The sequence below is a fragment of the Monodelphis domestica genome, chromosome 6 (assembly GCF_027887165.1).
Source record: "Monodelphis domestica isolate mMonDom1 chromosome 6, mMonDom1.pri, whole genome shotgun sequence".
Classification (NCBI taxonomy): Eukaryota; Metazoa; Chordata; class Mammalia; order Didelphimorphia; family Didelphidae; genus Monodelphis; species Monodelphis domestica.
In genome coordinates this window covers 53,907,877-53,923,339 of record NC_077232.1, presented here as the reverse complement: position 1 = coordinate 53,923,339, position 15,463 = coordinate 53,907,877, and the positions used below count along the sequence as shown (strand labels likewise).

General features: G+C 40.6%; 1 protein-coding gene across 1 annotated transcript in view; it reads left to right on the top strand.

Annotated features, from left to right (window-relative positions):
* The first annotated feature begins 1,751 nt into the window (after nucleotides 1–1,751).
* SLC17A6 (solute carrier family 17 member 6) overlaps nucleotides 1,752–15,463 on the top strand; it is a 70,275-nt gene continuing 56,563 nt past the window's right edge. Inside the window, exons 1-3 of the mRNA XM_003341467.4 lie at nucleotides 1,752–3,290; nucleotides 6,765–7,017; nucleotides 8,926–9,044. Of these exons, the coding sequence (XP_003341515.1) occupies nucleotides 3,205–3,290; nucleotides 6,765–7,017; nucleotides 8,926–9,044 (458 nt within the window). The 5' untranslated portion in view covers nucleotides 1,752–3,204. The remainder of the gene's footprint in view (nucleotides 3,291–6,764; nucleotides 7,018–8,925; nucleotides 9,045–15,463) is intronic.

The window sequence follows — 15,463 nt, the reverse complement described above, 5'->3', positions numbered from 1 at the left end:
GAAAAATGCTGGGGTGAATAAGGTATTTAGGGAGGACTATCTCCTCTGGTGTGAGGGCTTGAAGAGCCCTCTTCAGGGCTATTCATCCACCTTTGGTGTCAGTCTTTCATGCAATTCTCACCCATGGCTCCAAGAAGCTATAAAATGCACAGAGGACACAATCTAGTAAAATCATCTCATCATATAGTCTAAACCAAGTGTTTGTTGAAAAATAAAGTGAAAACTGAAGTAAAAGTAATTCAGAAATATGAACATCAGAGCAGAATTACTAGAAGAAGAAGCATTTGAGTCAGGATCTAAAGGACGAGTAGATCATCAAATGAAGATTGTATGGGAGAGTATGGATTATTTCTGTAATAGATAACATCTTGATCAAAAGCAATAAGTGCAGTATATGTTTGGAGAACAGTAGAGAGTGCCTTAGAGGTCATTCAGACAAAATCATCCACTTAATCCCAGAAAATCAGCAGTCATTCTGACTTATGTCTCGCCATTTGAGTTCATTGACTTTGGAAGAGAAAGTGAGGTTAAAGTTTGTACAACTCTCACTTAAAAACAACTCATGGGCAAGTCAAGGCATTAAACTATGAAGGCCATTGGTCATTGAAAATGAAGGACAAACAACAACATGCAAAGTAGTACGGAGAAGAACAGGTGATTAGAATAAGAATGGAATATCAATATTGTCAGGTAGCTTCTAAAAATAATACTGAATAATTAAGATTGAGAACTGTATAATAGAAGAAATATTGATTTAAATTCTACCTTGAAATAAATTAATTGATGAAGAGTATGCACAGGTAACCTGACCTAAAAGAATGTTAGCGTTTTTGTATATTCCTCCATGAAGTGTCTCCTCCAGATATGCTTCACTCTATAATTAAAAGAGTAAAATATTGGTCTTGAGGCTTAGCCTTTCTGGCTTAGGATAAAGGAGACATAAAGTCAGCTTCAGTGAGCCCTGTTCTCTTTTTTATCTTGCAGATATGCTTCAGCTTGTAAATTAAAGGGAGTAGTTCTTGACTTTGAAACTTGGATACAAACTTTCTGGATCTGGTCAGGAAAAGCACAAAGGGCTTAGACATAAAATGGCCCTGTAGTAATGATCATTTTATAGAATATTTGATGCATTGCCCTTTGAAAAATACATGTGTGTGTACATGCACATAATGTGTATATATGTATATGTGTATAGATTTATATATACATATATATGCATTTACATATTCTTTCTAGTGATGGGATTAGGTGAAAACTAATGTTTAATTTTTCTTGAAAGTCTAAGGTACTTGACTTCTTTTTTCTCATTCATATCTTTGGCCATTCATATCATTCATACTGCTTCTTTGAATGCTTAGTTATTGAGATCTATCCTTCTGAGAAGTGAATATTAATTCCTAAAGACTGCCAATTTGAAGATCTACTCCCTCTACTGGTCTAAAAGAAGTTCCCATTTTTTGACCTTCAGAATGTGGTCCAAGGCCAATTGCTTTTCTGAGTTGTCTGATCAAAATGCATACAGTATAAGGCCTTCATGTAGCTAGCAAAATGTACGAATAATTTATTTCTTAGCTGGTAGATGTCTGCTTTGAAAGTATATTTTAAATGAAATGGGTCCATGCACATTTTATTTTCTTCCATTTGAAACTGAAAGCCTTAGATGAATGCTTATACACAGCTCAATGCTATGAGGGCAGCACAAATATAAGGGAAAAGAGTGTAATTCAAATATATATCAACAGAAGCTGTTCTAGTCTTCCATGTTTTGCTTTATTAAAATATCAACAGTATTTTATTTCTAGAGAAAGCAACAGCTTGTGTTTGGGAATGAGGTACTAAGTCACAAATCAGTCCTACATCTTATCTGGAAAGCATTTTGAATTTGTAAGGTTTAGAATCCCATATGGAAAAGTCCTATGTATTTAAGGTAAATGAACCTGTTAATAACATTTATCAGTAGAGCTCAGCTATATTTCCAGTTTTACCTTATTTTCTTCCAGAGGCTGTAACTAAATCTATTTACAAAATAATTATTGGACTTGCCCAACGGCAAAACCAAGATAGTTCCCTTGCCTCCAAGCATGCGGCAAACCCAAGTGCAATATGTTGTAATCTTCCCTCACTGCAACAGGGTCAGGACCGGCTGGCGTCAGCGTGTTGGGCGAGACGTGGGAGACGAAAAGTAACTTGTCAATTTTTAATAAACTCTTCCTTCCTTGCCAAGTCAACTGCACCATTCTCTCTGCAAACCAATGAGATGATGACATCTTTCTAGTTGGTTTCCATAGCATCCATTCCTGAAGAGCCCCAGGATGGTCTTTTGGAAAGATTGTCCTTCTACCTCCCCTAGAAAGTTGTCAAAGCAGAGGACTCAAAGAACCTCTCCCTCTGCCCTGCAAGGTGTCCTGTCCGTGGTCCTGAAAGCCAGTGGTAGTGCCAGAGAGGGAAGGAGCTGTCCTCAGTGCTGAAAAACTCTCGTGCTCTGTCCAAAATTAGGCTTGTTCGCCTCACTAAACCACGTTTTCGCTTTTCATTGATTCCCGTTCCAAGAAGCTTTAAGTTCTCTCTCCATCTCCACTCTACGCTACCGCATATCTGAATTGCTCCCTATGAAAGAAGCAGAAGCTCATTCGTGAAGATGAAACCCTAGGGTTGGTACTGCCCACCTGAGAGCTAAAATCATCCATCACTTCTTTCTCAAGCTACTCTGATTCCTACGGAAGAGGATTAATATTGCTATCATCTTCACTTTGCACTTATAGAAGAGCTTCATGATTTTTTTTTCTATTTTGAAATCTTGCAGTTTTTAAAAGAGCTTTAAAATCGGGATTATAAATAATTTCCAAGTGGACTAACTTCCATCAAGAAGGATCTCTTCGTAACCGCCCAAATATCAGGTTTTTGCGTGCTCTCTCTCCGTTACCGGATCCTCCCCTTCAAATAAGACTTTCTAATTGTGTCTAGAAATTCTCCTATTAGGAGAGCCGTGGGTTGCATGTAGCTGTATTCCGTTTTATACCCTTTCTCTCCCTCCCTTTCACTCACATTCTTCTTCCCAGAGGCGCACCAATAGCCATTTCGTGGGGAAGGAAAGAGAGAGAGGAGGGAAAAAAAAAACCACTACCTTAGCGATTAAGCCAATATGCGCAACCATCGCCTATCATAGCTCAAACCTAGAATACACCAGGAGCCACTGCTGCAGGGATGGAGTCGATAAAACAAAGGATTTTGACCCCTGGCAAAGAGGGACTGAAGAATTTTGCTGGAAAATCTCTCGGCCAAATCTACAGGTAAGAGAAACCGACTCTAGCGTTCAATGGGTTTTCTTCCTGGAGAAAGAGTCAGATAGGTTTCAGTTAACTGAAACCGCTTCGAGGGCTTGTAATTTGATCAGTAACATTTGTTTGGTTAAACATTGGGGCTCACCCAAGGTTGGCAAAAGAATGTGGCATAGAAGCAATCTGTCGTATGTGTGTGTGTGTGTGTGTGTGTGTGTGTGTGTGTGTGAAAGAGAGAGAGAGACCATATCCATATGTATGGGATGATTAGAGGCAGATACTTCTCCCCTTTTCACTCCAGAATTCATCTCCTTTATAATAGGGAAAGACTCCACACCCTATCAATGAGCTTTCCCTGTTCTCTAATCGTTTACTTGGAAAAAGCTGGAGTTAGATACCTTCAATGCAAAAAGCATTAAGGCATTCGATTAGTAATCCCTCAGGAGCTCTTCCTTCTGGATTAAAAAAAAAAAAGCACTAAATATAAATGTCAATATTTGATAGCTGGCCAATTTCTGGGTTGGAGACCTAAACAATTATGTATTTTTAAATTATTTATTCGACCTCTCACAGACATCAGTCTCTGGTATGGGGATGCTGAAAGGGGTGTGCATTATGAAAAGAATTTTTTTTTTTTCTGAGTGAACTGGAAGGATACAAACGATTTTTAAACGGATCCTCACTATAGTACCTGGCCAATGATTCCTATTATAACAGGTAACTTTGGATGCCTCTGAAGGGATTGTTTTTGTGTTCTTTTCTTATTAAAAAAAAAAAAAGATTGTCTCTTTTATTGGGGTATTCTTCAGAGAGATCAACCCTAAGGAAACAAGGCAGACAAAAACAGAAAGAAAATGGACTTTGGATCAGTATTCCTTTCCATGTTTAAGAAAGAGAACATTTTAGGGAATTAATAGGAAGTTTTGAGAAAAGGAAAGGCGGGTAGCTCAAATACTCCCGGTTCTTTCAGGTCCGGATTAGCTCCACTTCTGGTCAGGACTTGTATCTATCTATGCGGCAACATTCCGCATTTTCCACTGCAATCCTACATTACCACTGAGAACTGCTCATTCAGATACATTCTATCAGGTACCGAGGACACCTAAGAAGACCTTTTCCCTTCAAAAGTGGAGGTTACATATGGAAGTTTTCCTTTTCTAAGGGAAAACTTGAATGGGGGATATATAAATCCAACATATATATATTTTGAAAACCATCATTTGAATCTTCATTCTTCTCCCCCAGTATTATGGGAGTCCCCTCCCCCCCCCATTCTTACATTGGGTTAAAAAACTTAGGGTTAAGAATCATTTTTAATATTTAACTATAAACATTGCCATGAATTTATTTTCGAGATAGTAAGGAATTCATCATTTTTTCATGTATTTTGAAGATGCTTGAAAATCATTGTTAGCATTGACTTGTTTGAATTGATTTAATAATTGCATCCATGTAATCACATATTAAAGTCACCATACATATATCTATGTGTATAAACACATAAACACATCTATGTGTGTACATACACATAGATACATTAGATATATATGAAAATGGTTGAATTGATTAAAATGAAATTTGATCCTGCTTATTTCAAATCGAAAATATTATGTTTAAGCAAAGATATCCTTTAGATATTTGAAACTATTCCAACAAAATGTTACTGAGAGATATTCCCTTTAAAGGTGGGGGGTGTCTTTGTCTGAAAAGAAATCTCAGATTAGACTCTGAAGAAAACGATCATTCCTAGAATGCAAGAAAGCATTTATCCCTTTGAAACAAATTCATTCAGGGCATTGATTACTAAAGGCTTGGAATTTTAAAATATTGTCGACAATGACATTTCCAAAGTGGTGCAAGGTCTGCATTGAATGCAGAATTGCCATATGCACAACTGTTTTTTTGAGGGTGTGTGTGGATAAAATTGCATTTTAGTGTTTAGAAATAGTCCCATCACATTTTTTTCCCCTGTGTGTAATTGAGAAATGTGAATAATTCATTAAATATATATGGGCATTAGACAGTTTGTTTTTTATTTTGTCTATTCCAGCGGCCCTTCTCTCTCTCCCTTCCCTCAACTCCCTCCCCGCCATCTTAAGAAAAGACACTTATAGGATGAAATGAAGGGCAAAATCAGAATCAAGGATTAGAGCTCCCAAGGTGGGGCTGACTCGAAGGAAAAAGAACTGGGCAGAGCTTGCTGCAGGTGTGACACATGAACTCCTGCATTGTCCTTCCCCTTCATAAATCCAGATCTAGAATGGATTCAGCCCAGAACATTTTTGCTACTAGGAGTGTGGGCGTGGCTACGTCACCTCCCGCCCAGAAAACCCGCATCCCTTTGGGAAAGGTCAAGGACTGGTAGGGAAGTCAGAGGATAGAACTGTTTCTCTTGCAGGCTAGCTGGGGTCTGGGAACCTGGGAAAAAGAAGGCAGGAACTTGGTACAGAGAGTAATAGTAACACAAAAGATTCGGGGTGTAAACACTGCGAAAAGGGAGAGAGAAAGAAGACGCCAGTGGTTCAAAATAGGTACCACGGAGCTGTTAGCACAAAACTATCAAATTTTCTGTTTGCCTTCCTAGCTTTAGCAACTTCTGTAGAGAAAACAACATTGAGGTCACTTAGGAGTGTGGGAAATCGGGTTCACGGGTTAGGGAGGATTCGGAGCAGGAAACATCCTGTGCATTTAAGAGCTACAGGAATTACTTGATGCAGAGGATGGAGGTGGAGTGGGTGAAGGAGATTGTCCCTAGGGGATGAAAAGTATTCAAGTTGAAAGCCAATTCAATTCTGTTCAATTCCACCAGCATTGTTTAAGCACTCTCAGAGTGCAAGGCCTGGGGCTCTTTAAACTCCAGGAACACAAAAATAAAAACAAAGCAATTCCTTTGACTTAGAACATTTACTTCCTACAGGTATTATAAACTGGAAGCAGGAAAAGGCGTTTGATTAAAAATATTAGCAAGAGAAGTAAATCGATTTCCATGTTGTCACCCCCCACCCGCGACCCCTAGTTGCAAAAATAATTTCTAAAGACTTCTTAACCCGAGATCCCGAAGCAGTTTAAATGTTTTTTTTAATTATATAATATTGTTTCTATATAATTGCTTTCCTTATAACCTTATATAGTTTATGCTTTTAAAAACACTTTTGAGAAGTCAATGCACTTCACCAAGGGGGTCCACAGTAAAAATAAAAAATAAGATTAAGAAGCCTTGATTTTAGATAGACCATATCCCTACTCCCCAGAGGTCTTATAACGAAAGCACCCCTCCCCAATTCCACCCCGGAGAGGGCGCTAAGTGAACACGACCAGGAGAGCAACAGGGTCCCTCCATCTCTTCCAATCCCTCCGTTTGCTCCGTGATGTCACAGTTTGGATGCTGTCCCTGAAGCCGTCTATTCCCTTTCATTTTTTCTTTTTCTTTTCTTTCTTTTTTAAAAATTTATTTTCTGGCTCTCTGTCCATTCCGCTGCACTTTAGGGTGCTTGAGAAGAAGCAGAAAACTGGGGAGACTATCGAGCTCACTGAGGATGGAAAGCCCCTGGAAGTGCAGGAGAAGAAGACGCCACTCTGTGACTGTACCTGCTTTGGCCTGCCACGCCGTTATATCATCGCCATCATGAGTGGCCTGGGCTTCTGCATTTCCTTTGGCATCCGCTGCAACTTAGGGGTTGCCATTGTGGACATGGTGAACAACAGCACCATACACCGAGGGGGAAAGATCATCAAGGAGGTGGGCCCCTGTGGGGACACTAATCCCCTCTTCTTTTCTTTCTTCAGGGCTCTTTCCACAGCCCACTGGGTTTAAGATCATCAGTTCAAAACTGGAAGGAATTTTAGAGCCCATCTAGTCCAAACCCACATTTTTCAGATAAGGAAAATAAAGCCCAGGTAGTAACTTTCCAAACATAACCCAAAAGAGGGGGATTTTAATCTATGTCCTGGACTCCCAATACAGTGTTTTGTCCAGCCACTTAAAAAGGAAATAAATTTATCTAAATCCTTTTAGATGAGGGAGGCAAGGAGACTGGATTTACTTGGCAGGGAATTCCCAGTGGATAATCTCCTCTGATAAATCAGATGGACACCTTTTCTGTGATTTATGATTTTAGAAAGTTGCTTGACATTTAAGTAATGTGCTCAGGTTCATCCAGCCAGTATAGATGTCAAGAGTAGGGGTTTGCACCCATGTCTTCTTGAATCTGAGGTTGCTTTTCCAGCCACAAGCTTTCCACTTCTCAGAATATTATATAATAAAGCAAGAAATCCAATAGGTTTTTCTTAGTTTTCATCATTCATTATACTTTTAAGAGAGCTATCTAATAAGATCATTAGACCTCATGTTCTCATCCCAACCCTACTGCCAATCCTTAGTACAGGAACAAAACCTTAACAAGAGAAAACTCCAGGGGTGCTGTAGTTTTTTCACTGGTTCTAGATCTCATAGAGGGAATCTGAGACAAATTAGGATTTAAGCAGAATGACTAGATGAATTCTGAGGCTAGGTCACTAATCAGTCAATTCACAATCATTTACTGATGAGCTGCCTCTATGTGCCAGATATTATGCTATCTTTTTGGAACCTAAAGACAAAAAAAAAGAGACTTTGCCCTCCAGAAGAAGTAGGGGAAACATGCACATATATAAAACTATATTAAAAAATGGTGAACCAAGTTAACCTTGGAGACAGCACATGGCCAGAAAAAAATAATCGCTGTTGCCTTTCAAAAAAACATCAGTAACCTTTCTACACCTTATATGTTTCACCTCCTCTTCCCCCCTCCCCCCAGCAACCTTATCCCACACTGGCATTGGGATTGAGAGAGAGCTCGCTGACTATATAGATTTTTTTTTTTTTTTAACAGAGGAGTGCAGACTCCCTTGGGTCTTTGGGTGAAAGCTTGGCTCTTAACTTTGACCTTCATACGCTAGTTTCATTTATATTCGTTCTTTCTAACTAGTAACCAGTTTCTTTCAGAATAAAATTGACTCCCTTTGGGATCCTCGGGTTTCAGCGTTTACCCTTTGCCTTGCTCTCCGCCAATTACTCTAGGTGTATAGTCCAGAACTTTCAGGAGGCGTCTCGCCTCCTTTCCTCAGCTCCTTCTCAGCACCTCAGTTAGAGAAGCTTTAGCTGCAATCACTAATCTTCCGCTGCTCCTCCTTCATAGATCCACTATAAGCCCCTCCTCGTTCTCAATTCAATTGAATTCACCCTGCTTCAGCAAATACTCATTACATCGCTAGGGGGTGTAAAGTTAAAAACCCCTTTCCTGTTCTCTGTTCTCGACTTCCTTCCTTTGGACCTCTGTCTCCACCCCGAATGTCCCACAATGGGGCACCTACAATAAAGGATGTCTTCAATTCAGCACTTCCCTCCACTCCCAGCCCCGTAAGCTTGCGACTAGGTGTTCTAGGAGCAAAAAAAAAAAAAAAGGTTTTAGGATCCCTTGAAGCAGTGACTTTCACTCCTAGAGCTAATTCGGGGTCACACTGCGCAGTTGATTTCTGTCTGCATTCCCAGCTCAAACTGTAAAATGAAATTAGCAAAGGCTCTCCACACTTCAAGTTAGCAAACTAACTTTTCCTCGTTTTCTTCTCTTTTTTTTCCTCTTTCTCCTGCTATCTCTGGCCTTGGTAGAAAGCCAAATTTAACTGGGATCCGGAAACCGTAGGGATGATCCATGGGTCCTTCTTCTGGGGTTACATCATCACTCAAATCCCGGGAGGCTACATCGCGTCCCGCCTGGCCGCCAACAGGTAACTAACGAGAACTGGGAGCCAGCCTGGGTTGTCCCTGGACGTTTGGGCGAGTGTGTGGAAACCCGAGATCTCAGAGACGTGAGGGATGGCTAGAGGGATCTGACCCACATGGATAAAGGAATCCAGTGAATTTTCCTCAATGGGGTTTTTCCAGTATTCAGGCGGCGCTCTGCGGGGGTCAGGACCTAGCTGGGTTGGGGTCAGTCCTAAGTATGAAATTGAGGTGGGTAGAGAGACTGAGCGACCAAGAAGTACCCGCCTAGCTAGGGAATGGAGGCGGGGACAGGGAGATCCCCGACGGCTTTGGGTTTCATACCATTGGGTCAAAACGGCCTCCTTGCAGGCTATGATTAACAAGGATTTCCTTCGCCCATTCCAGCTGAAAGGACTGGGCCAGAGCAAACCTAGGTTCATGCGTGGATATTGTAGGTTAACCTCGTTATTATCGAAATCCTGAGTAGCCTTCGCCTTCTTCCCGCCCTTCACCCCCTTTTCTACCTTTTTTCTTGCTATTGGTAAAAATCAAGAGCGTAGTATTCGCTCCTTAGTGAGACAGGTTCTGGGCCACAGGGGTAGGTCTAGCCCTCTGGTCAGACGGACAGCCGAGCTCTCCTTCTGGGTTTGTTAGGCCCGCCGCCCGCCCGTAGCCCGCCGAGCAGATGGTGCTTGGGGTCTTAAGGCTTTGTTTCTATGGTGTCTGGCGAGCTTTCAAGCACCCCGGGTGCGATTCCACCTGTTAATTAGCTCCGCGGAGAACTGCGGGAAGACAGAAGGCATTCAGCTCTGTCCCCAGGGCCGAGCGAGCTGGTCGAGGTCCTAGCGCCTTCCCTAGCTCAACCCCCCCCCCCCCCCCCCCCCCCGCCCTTTCCCACCTAGACCTCCTAGCCTCTGGGACTGTCCTTGAACCTAGGAACCCAGAGACAGCGAAAAGCCGTAGGGCCTGGGAACAGCTGGTGAGGTCGCGGACTTCTGGGGACCTCGGGTTTATTTCGGGTGGGGGGAGGCGATAGATTATTAACTGGCCCTAAATTCATTAAGAAAGCATTAGTGGAGATGAAGTGGAGAAAGGAACCATTTCAGCTTGGTGCTATTTGAAAGTGTCAAAGTTGTTGCTTGCTTTGGGATCTGGATTCTAAAATCCCCGTCCAAGGTCAGCTTCTTCTTGTCTCCCAAAGAGAATCGTGCTTTAAAAAAATGAAGAAAAATAACAACAAGAATAGCAACAATAATTCATTTATAAAGCGCTTTGCAGTTTTCAACGCTTTCCTCATTCGAGTCCTATCTACCTCCATTCAGTACCAGAACTCAATTCATCTCTTTTCAGTCTCCCCAACTCCAATCCTTCGGTGATTCTTATCCATAGTCCTGTTCACCTAAGATTCTGACACAATGATCAAGTCTTCCAGCCTCTGACAGCTTGGAGATCTCCTGGGTCCTGAGCGGGACTCCTGGAAATTTACTTGTGGCTTAGCAGGCAGCAGGCACTGATTTCAGGGGATCCCTTCAGAGCTGCAAGAGGCTGGAATAAATGAATAGAAATCATACAGTTGACTTTGAATTGTCTCTACCCAGGTTTTTTAACCCCTCCCCCATACAAGCTCACACAGATGAGACTAAAACAGAGAAAAAGAGAGAGACCAAAACCCCCATATACATATGGTTAATATATGAAAGTGACCTTAAGTTGAAGTCATTAGGGAGAAAATTCATTTTGGTAGGCTTAATTATGAATTACAGAGCTTTTAAAATTCCAGTCTAGCTTATAGCGTCAAGGCTCTTATTTTCTCTGAAAAAGAAAGGGCTTGATTTTTTTTTACATTTCTTTTTAAAAATGCTTAATATCTACAAATAAGTGCATTTTCCATTTCTGGAACTACTTTTAGTTGCATAAGCAAAATGCCTAGATTTCATGTCAAATACAATACCTGGACCTTTAGGACTTCAACCAAAGTTAAATAATTGAGCTCACCAAATGTTAAAAACTGAGATTTTCCTGCCAGGAAGAAACACCTGGGATTTACCGCCTTTCCCCCACCACACATGCCCTTTTAAAGATGGAGGATAGTGGAGAGAAATCTCATCTAAAATGCAGTCTTGTAGCTTTCATAACAAATCACAACTAAAATGATACCAAATGACTGTATTTAGTGCTTTAGGTTGTGGGAAGCACCTTAATGCATTATCTCATTTAATAATCTCAACTACACTGGTGAGGAAGATCCTAATATTATCCTTAATTTACAGATAAAGAATCTCTGACCCAGGTAATAAATAACTTGTCTAAGATGACCCACAACCAAAAAGTGTCTGAGGTGTAACCAGATTTTTCTAAGACTCTATTTACTGTGCTACATGGTTTTTAAGTATATAACATGCTTAATATTGATCCAATCTCTAAGGTTTTTTGGCATAATTTTCTTTAAAAATCAAAGTGGGGGATACTTCCGGGTAATCATGGCTGCAATCTAGACGCCGCACGTTTCCTCTCCCCAGCACCGAACGAAATAGACTACATCAAAGGAGCATAAAATCACCTTTGGAGGAACAGAAGGACTCCCCAGTACCCCACAGAGGCAAAGGTACGTGGGGCTTGAACATTTCCACACTAAAATAAGAAGGAAAAGCTTGCACAGAAAAGTGAACTGAGCTGCCCTTCCCCCACCCCACCTCCCCCACTAAACCAGAGTGAGCTACCTGAGCGCTCACCAGGACAGCGAGTGAGTGGGGAGCGTCTCTGTCTGGGGGGGCACTCCAGGGTCCTTGGGATCTGGGGACTGCCAGGAAAAAACGTCTCAGGGCGCTTTCACTGGAGAATCCAGCGGACCTGGACTTGGGGCGGGCTGCGCTGAACAACGCGCACTGATTATCTGGGCGGAGCTGAATACCTGGGCTCTGAGGCTGGGAAGAACTAGTCTGAAGCAACCTAAATTCACAGAAAAACCACTCTTATAACCCAGACCCCAGACCAAAAAGGAAAGGGAAATAAAACCACCAAAGGGATGGCTCACATGGCCCAAAATCAAGCCTCCAGGAAGAAAGGGAAAAAAGTGACTATTGAAAACTTTTATGGTGGAAGTACCCAAGGGAAAGAGGAGAATGAAGAGGAAATCCAAAAAAATTCAGAACACGCCTCCCAAAATGGAAACTATCAACAAGCTCTGGAAGATCTCAAACTGGAACTTATCCAAAAGATGGAAACCTTCTGGAAAGAAAAATGGGAGAAAGAGATCAGCTGTCTGACAGATAAGACTGCTCAATTGGAAAAAGAACTCGAAGCAGCCAATACAAGGGCAGACAAGGCTGAAAAGCAAATCCAGTCCCTAATGACCAGAATTAAGGACCTCGAAGAAAGTGAGATGATAAAACAGCAAGAATCAATAAAGCAAACCCAAACAATTAATGAATTGGAAGAAAACAGAAAATATCTCACTGAGAAGGTCACGGACCTGGAGAACAGAGGAAGACGAGAAAATCTCCGTATCATCGGTCTCCCAGAAAAACCAGAGGTAAACAACAAATTGGATTTTATTCTAGAGGAGATTATAAAAGAAAATTGCCCCCACGTTCTGGAGCAAGGGGGCAAAATAGAAATAGAGAGGATTCATAGAACACCTTCTATACTAAATCCCCAAAAGACAACGCCTAGGAATGTAATTGCCAAATTCAAGAGTTTCCAAGTAAAGGAGAAAATCCTACAAGAAGCCAAGAAGAAGAGCTTCAGATATAAGGGGGCTCCCATAAGGATCACACATGACTTAGCGGCTAACACACTAAGAGACCGCAAAGCATGGAACACGATATTTAGAAAGGCAAGAGAGCTGGGTCTCCAACCAAGAATCAACTACCCAGCAAAACTGACTATATACTTCCAGGGGAAAGTATGGGCATTCAACAAAATAGAAGACTTCCAAGCATTTGCTAAGAAAAGACCAGAGCTCTGTGGAAAGTTCGATATCCAAGCACAGAAAGCAAGAGAAACATGAAAAGGTAAATATGAAAGAAAGGGAAAAGGAGATAAATCTTATCTTTCTCTTTAAGTCAAACTCTCTTCTATAAGGACTACATTTACATCTAATTATATATATTAATATGTGGGGAAAATGTTTTGTGTAACTCTCATAAATTGTATCATCATAAGAGTAGTTAGAAGAAACATGCATAGGGAAAGATTGGGGAATCAAGAAGATTTGGGGAAAGTTGGGGCAAAAAAAGGAAAAGGGAGGGGGGAACCGTGACAATACTAAGATTAACTTCAAGAAATAGGGGGGGAATCAATAGAATAAACTTTCCCATATAAAGATACACATGGGAAGGGGAGGGGAAGAACTCTCATATGAGAAGGAGAGGAAGAGAGCGTGAAGTGGAAGTACTTAAACCTTACTCTCAGTGAAATCAAATCTGAGAGGGAAGAACATCTAGATCCAGTGGGATCCTGATTTCTATCTTATCCATTAGGGCAAGAAAGAAAGGAAAATTAAGGAGGGGGAGGGGGGAGGGAGCACAAAAAGGGAGGGAAGGAGAGGGGGGAGGGGAAGGGAGCATAAAAAGGGAGGGGCTAGAAAGGGAAGCATCTCAAGGGAGGGGACTAGGGGGACCGACCTAAAGTAAATCACTGGTTCAAAAGGAGAAAGCTAAAGAAGAAAGGTCAGAACTAGGGGAAGACATCAAAATGCCAGCGAATCCACAAATAACAATCATAACTTTGAACGTGAATGGGATGAACTCACCCATAAAACGCAGACAAATAGCAGACTGGATTAGAACACAAAACCCTACCATATGTTGCCTTCAAGAAACACATATGAGACGGGTTGACACTCACAAGGTTAGAATTAAAGGTTGGAGTAAGACCTTTTGGGCCTCAACCGATAGAAAGAAGGCAGGAGTTGCAATCATGATATCTGACAAAGCCAAAGTACAAATAGACCTGATCAAAAGGGACAGGGAAGGTAAATATATTCTGCTAAAAGGAAGTATAGACAATGAGGAAATATCACTAATCAACATGTATGCACCAAATGGTATAGCATCCAAATTTTTAATAGAGAAACTAGGAGAATTGAAGGAGGAATTAGACAGTAAAACCATATTAGTGGGAGACTTGAACCAACCACTATCAAATTTAGATAAATCAAATCAAAAAATAAATAAGAAAGAGGTAAAAGAGGTGAATGAAATCTTAGAAAAATTAGAATTAATAGACATATGGAGAAAAATAAATAGGGACAAAAAAGAATACACCTTCTTTTCAGCACCACATGGCACATTCACAAAAATAGATCATACACTAGGTCATAGAAACATGGCACTTAAATGCAGAAAAGCAGAAATATTAACTGCAGCCTTTTCAGATCACAAGGCAATTAAAATATTGATCGGCAAGGGTACATGGAGACCCAAATCAAAAATTAATTGGAAATTAAATAACATGATACTCCAAAATCATTTAGTTAGAGAAGAAATCATAGAAACAATTAACAATTTCGTTGAAGAAAATGACAACGGCGAAACATCCTTTCAAACCTTATGGGATGCAGCCAAGGCAGTACTTAGAGGAAAATTCATATCCCTGAGTGCATATATTAACAAATTAGGGAGGACAGAGACCAAGGAATTGGAAATGCAAATCAAAAAACTTGAGAATGAACAAATTAAAAACCCCCAGAAGAAAACCATACTAGAGATCCTAAAAATTAAGGGAGAAATTAATAAAATAGAAAGTGACAGAACTATTGAGCTAATAAACAAGACTAGAAGCTGGTACTTTGAAAAAACAGACAAAATAGACAAAGTACTGGTTAATTTAATTAAAAAAAGGAAAGAAGAAAGGCAAATTAATAGCATCAAGGATGAAAAGGGGGATCTCACCTCAAATGAAGAGGAAATTAAGGCAATCATTAAAAACTACTTTGCCCAACTATATGGCAATAAATTTACCAATCTAGGTGATATGGATGAATATTTACAAAAATATAAATTGCCTAGACTAACAGAAGAAGAAATAGTTTTCTTAAATAATCCCATATCAGAAATTGAAATCCATCAAGCCATCAAAGAACTGCCTAAGAAAAAATCCCCAGGGCCTGATGGATTCACCAGTGAATTCTATCAAACATTCAGAGAACAGTTAACCCCAATATTACACAAACTATTCGACATAATAAGCAAAGAGGGAGTCCTACCAAACTCCTTTTATGACACAAGCATGGTACTAATTCCAAAGCCAGGCAGGCCAAAAACAGAGAAAGAAAACTATAGGCCAATCTCCCTAATGAATATAGATGCAAAAATCTTAAATAGGATACTAGCAAAAAGACTCCAGCAAATGATCAGAAGGATCATTCACCATGATCAAGTAGGATTTATACCAGGGATGCAGGGCTGGTTCAACATTAGGAAAACTATCCACATAATTG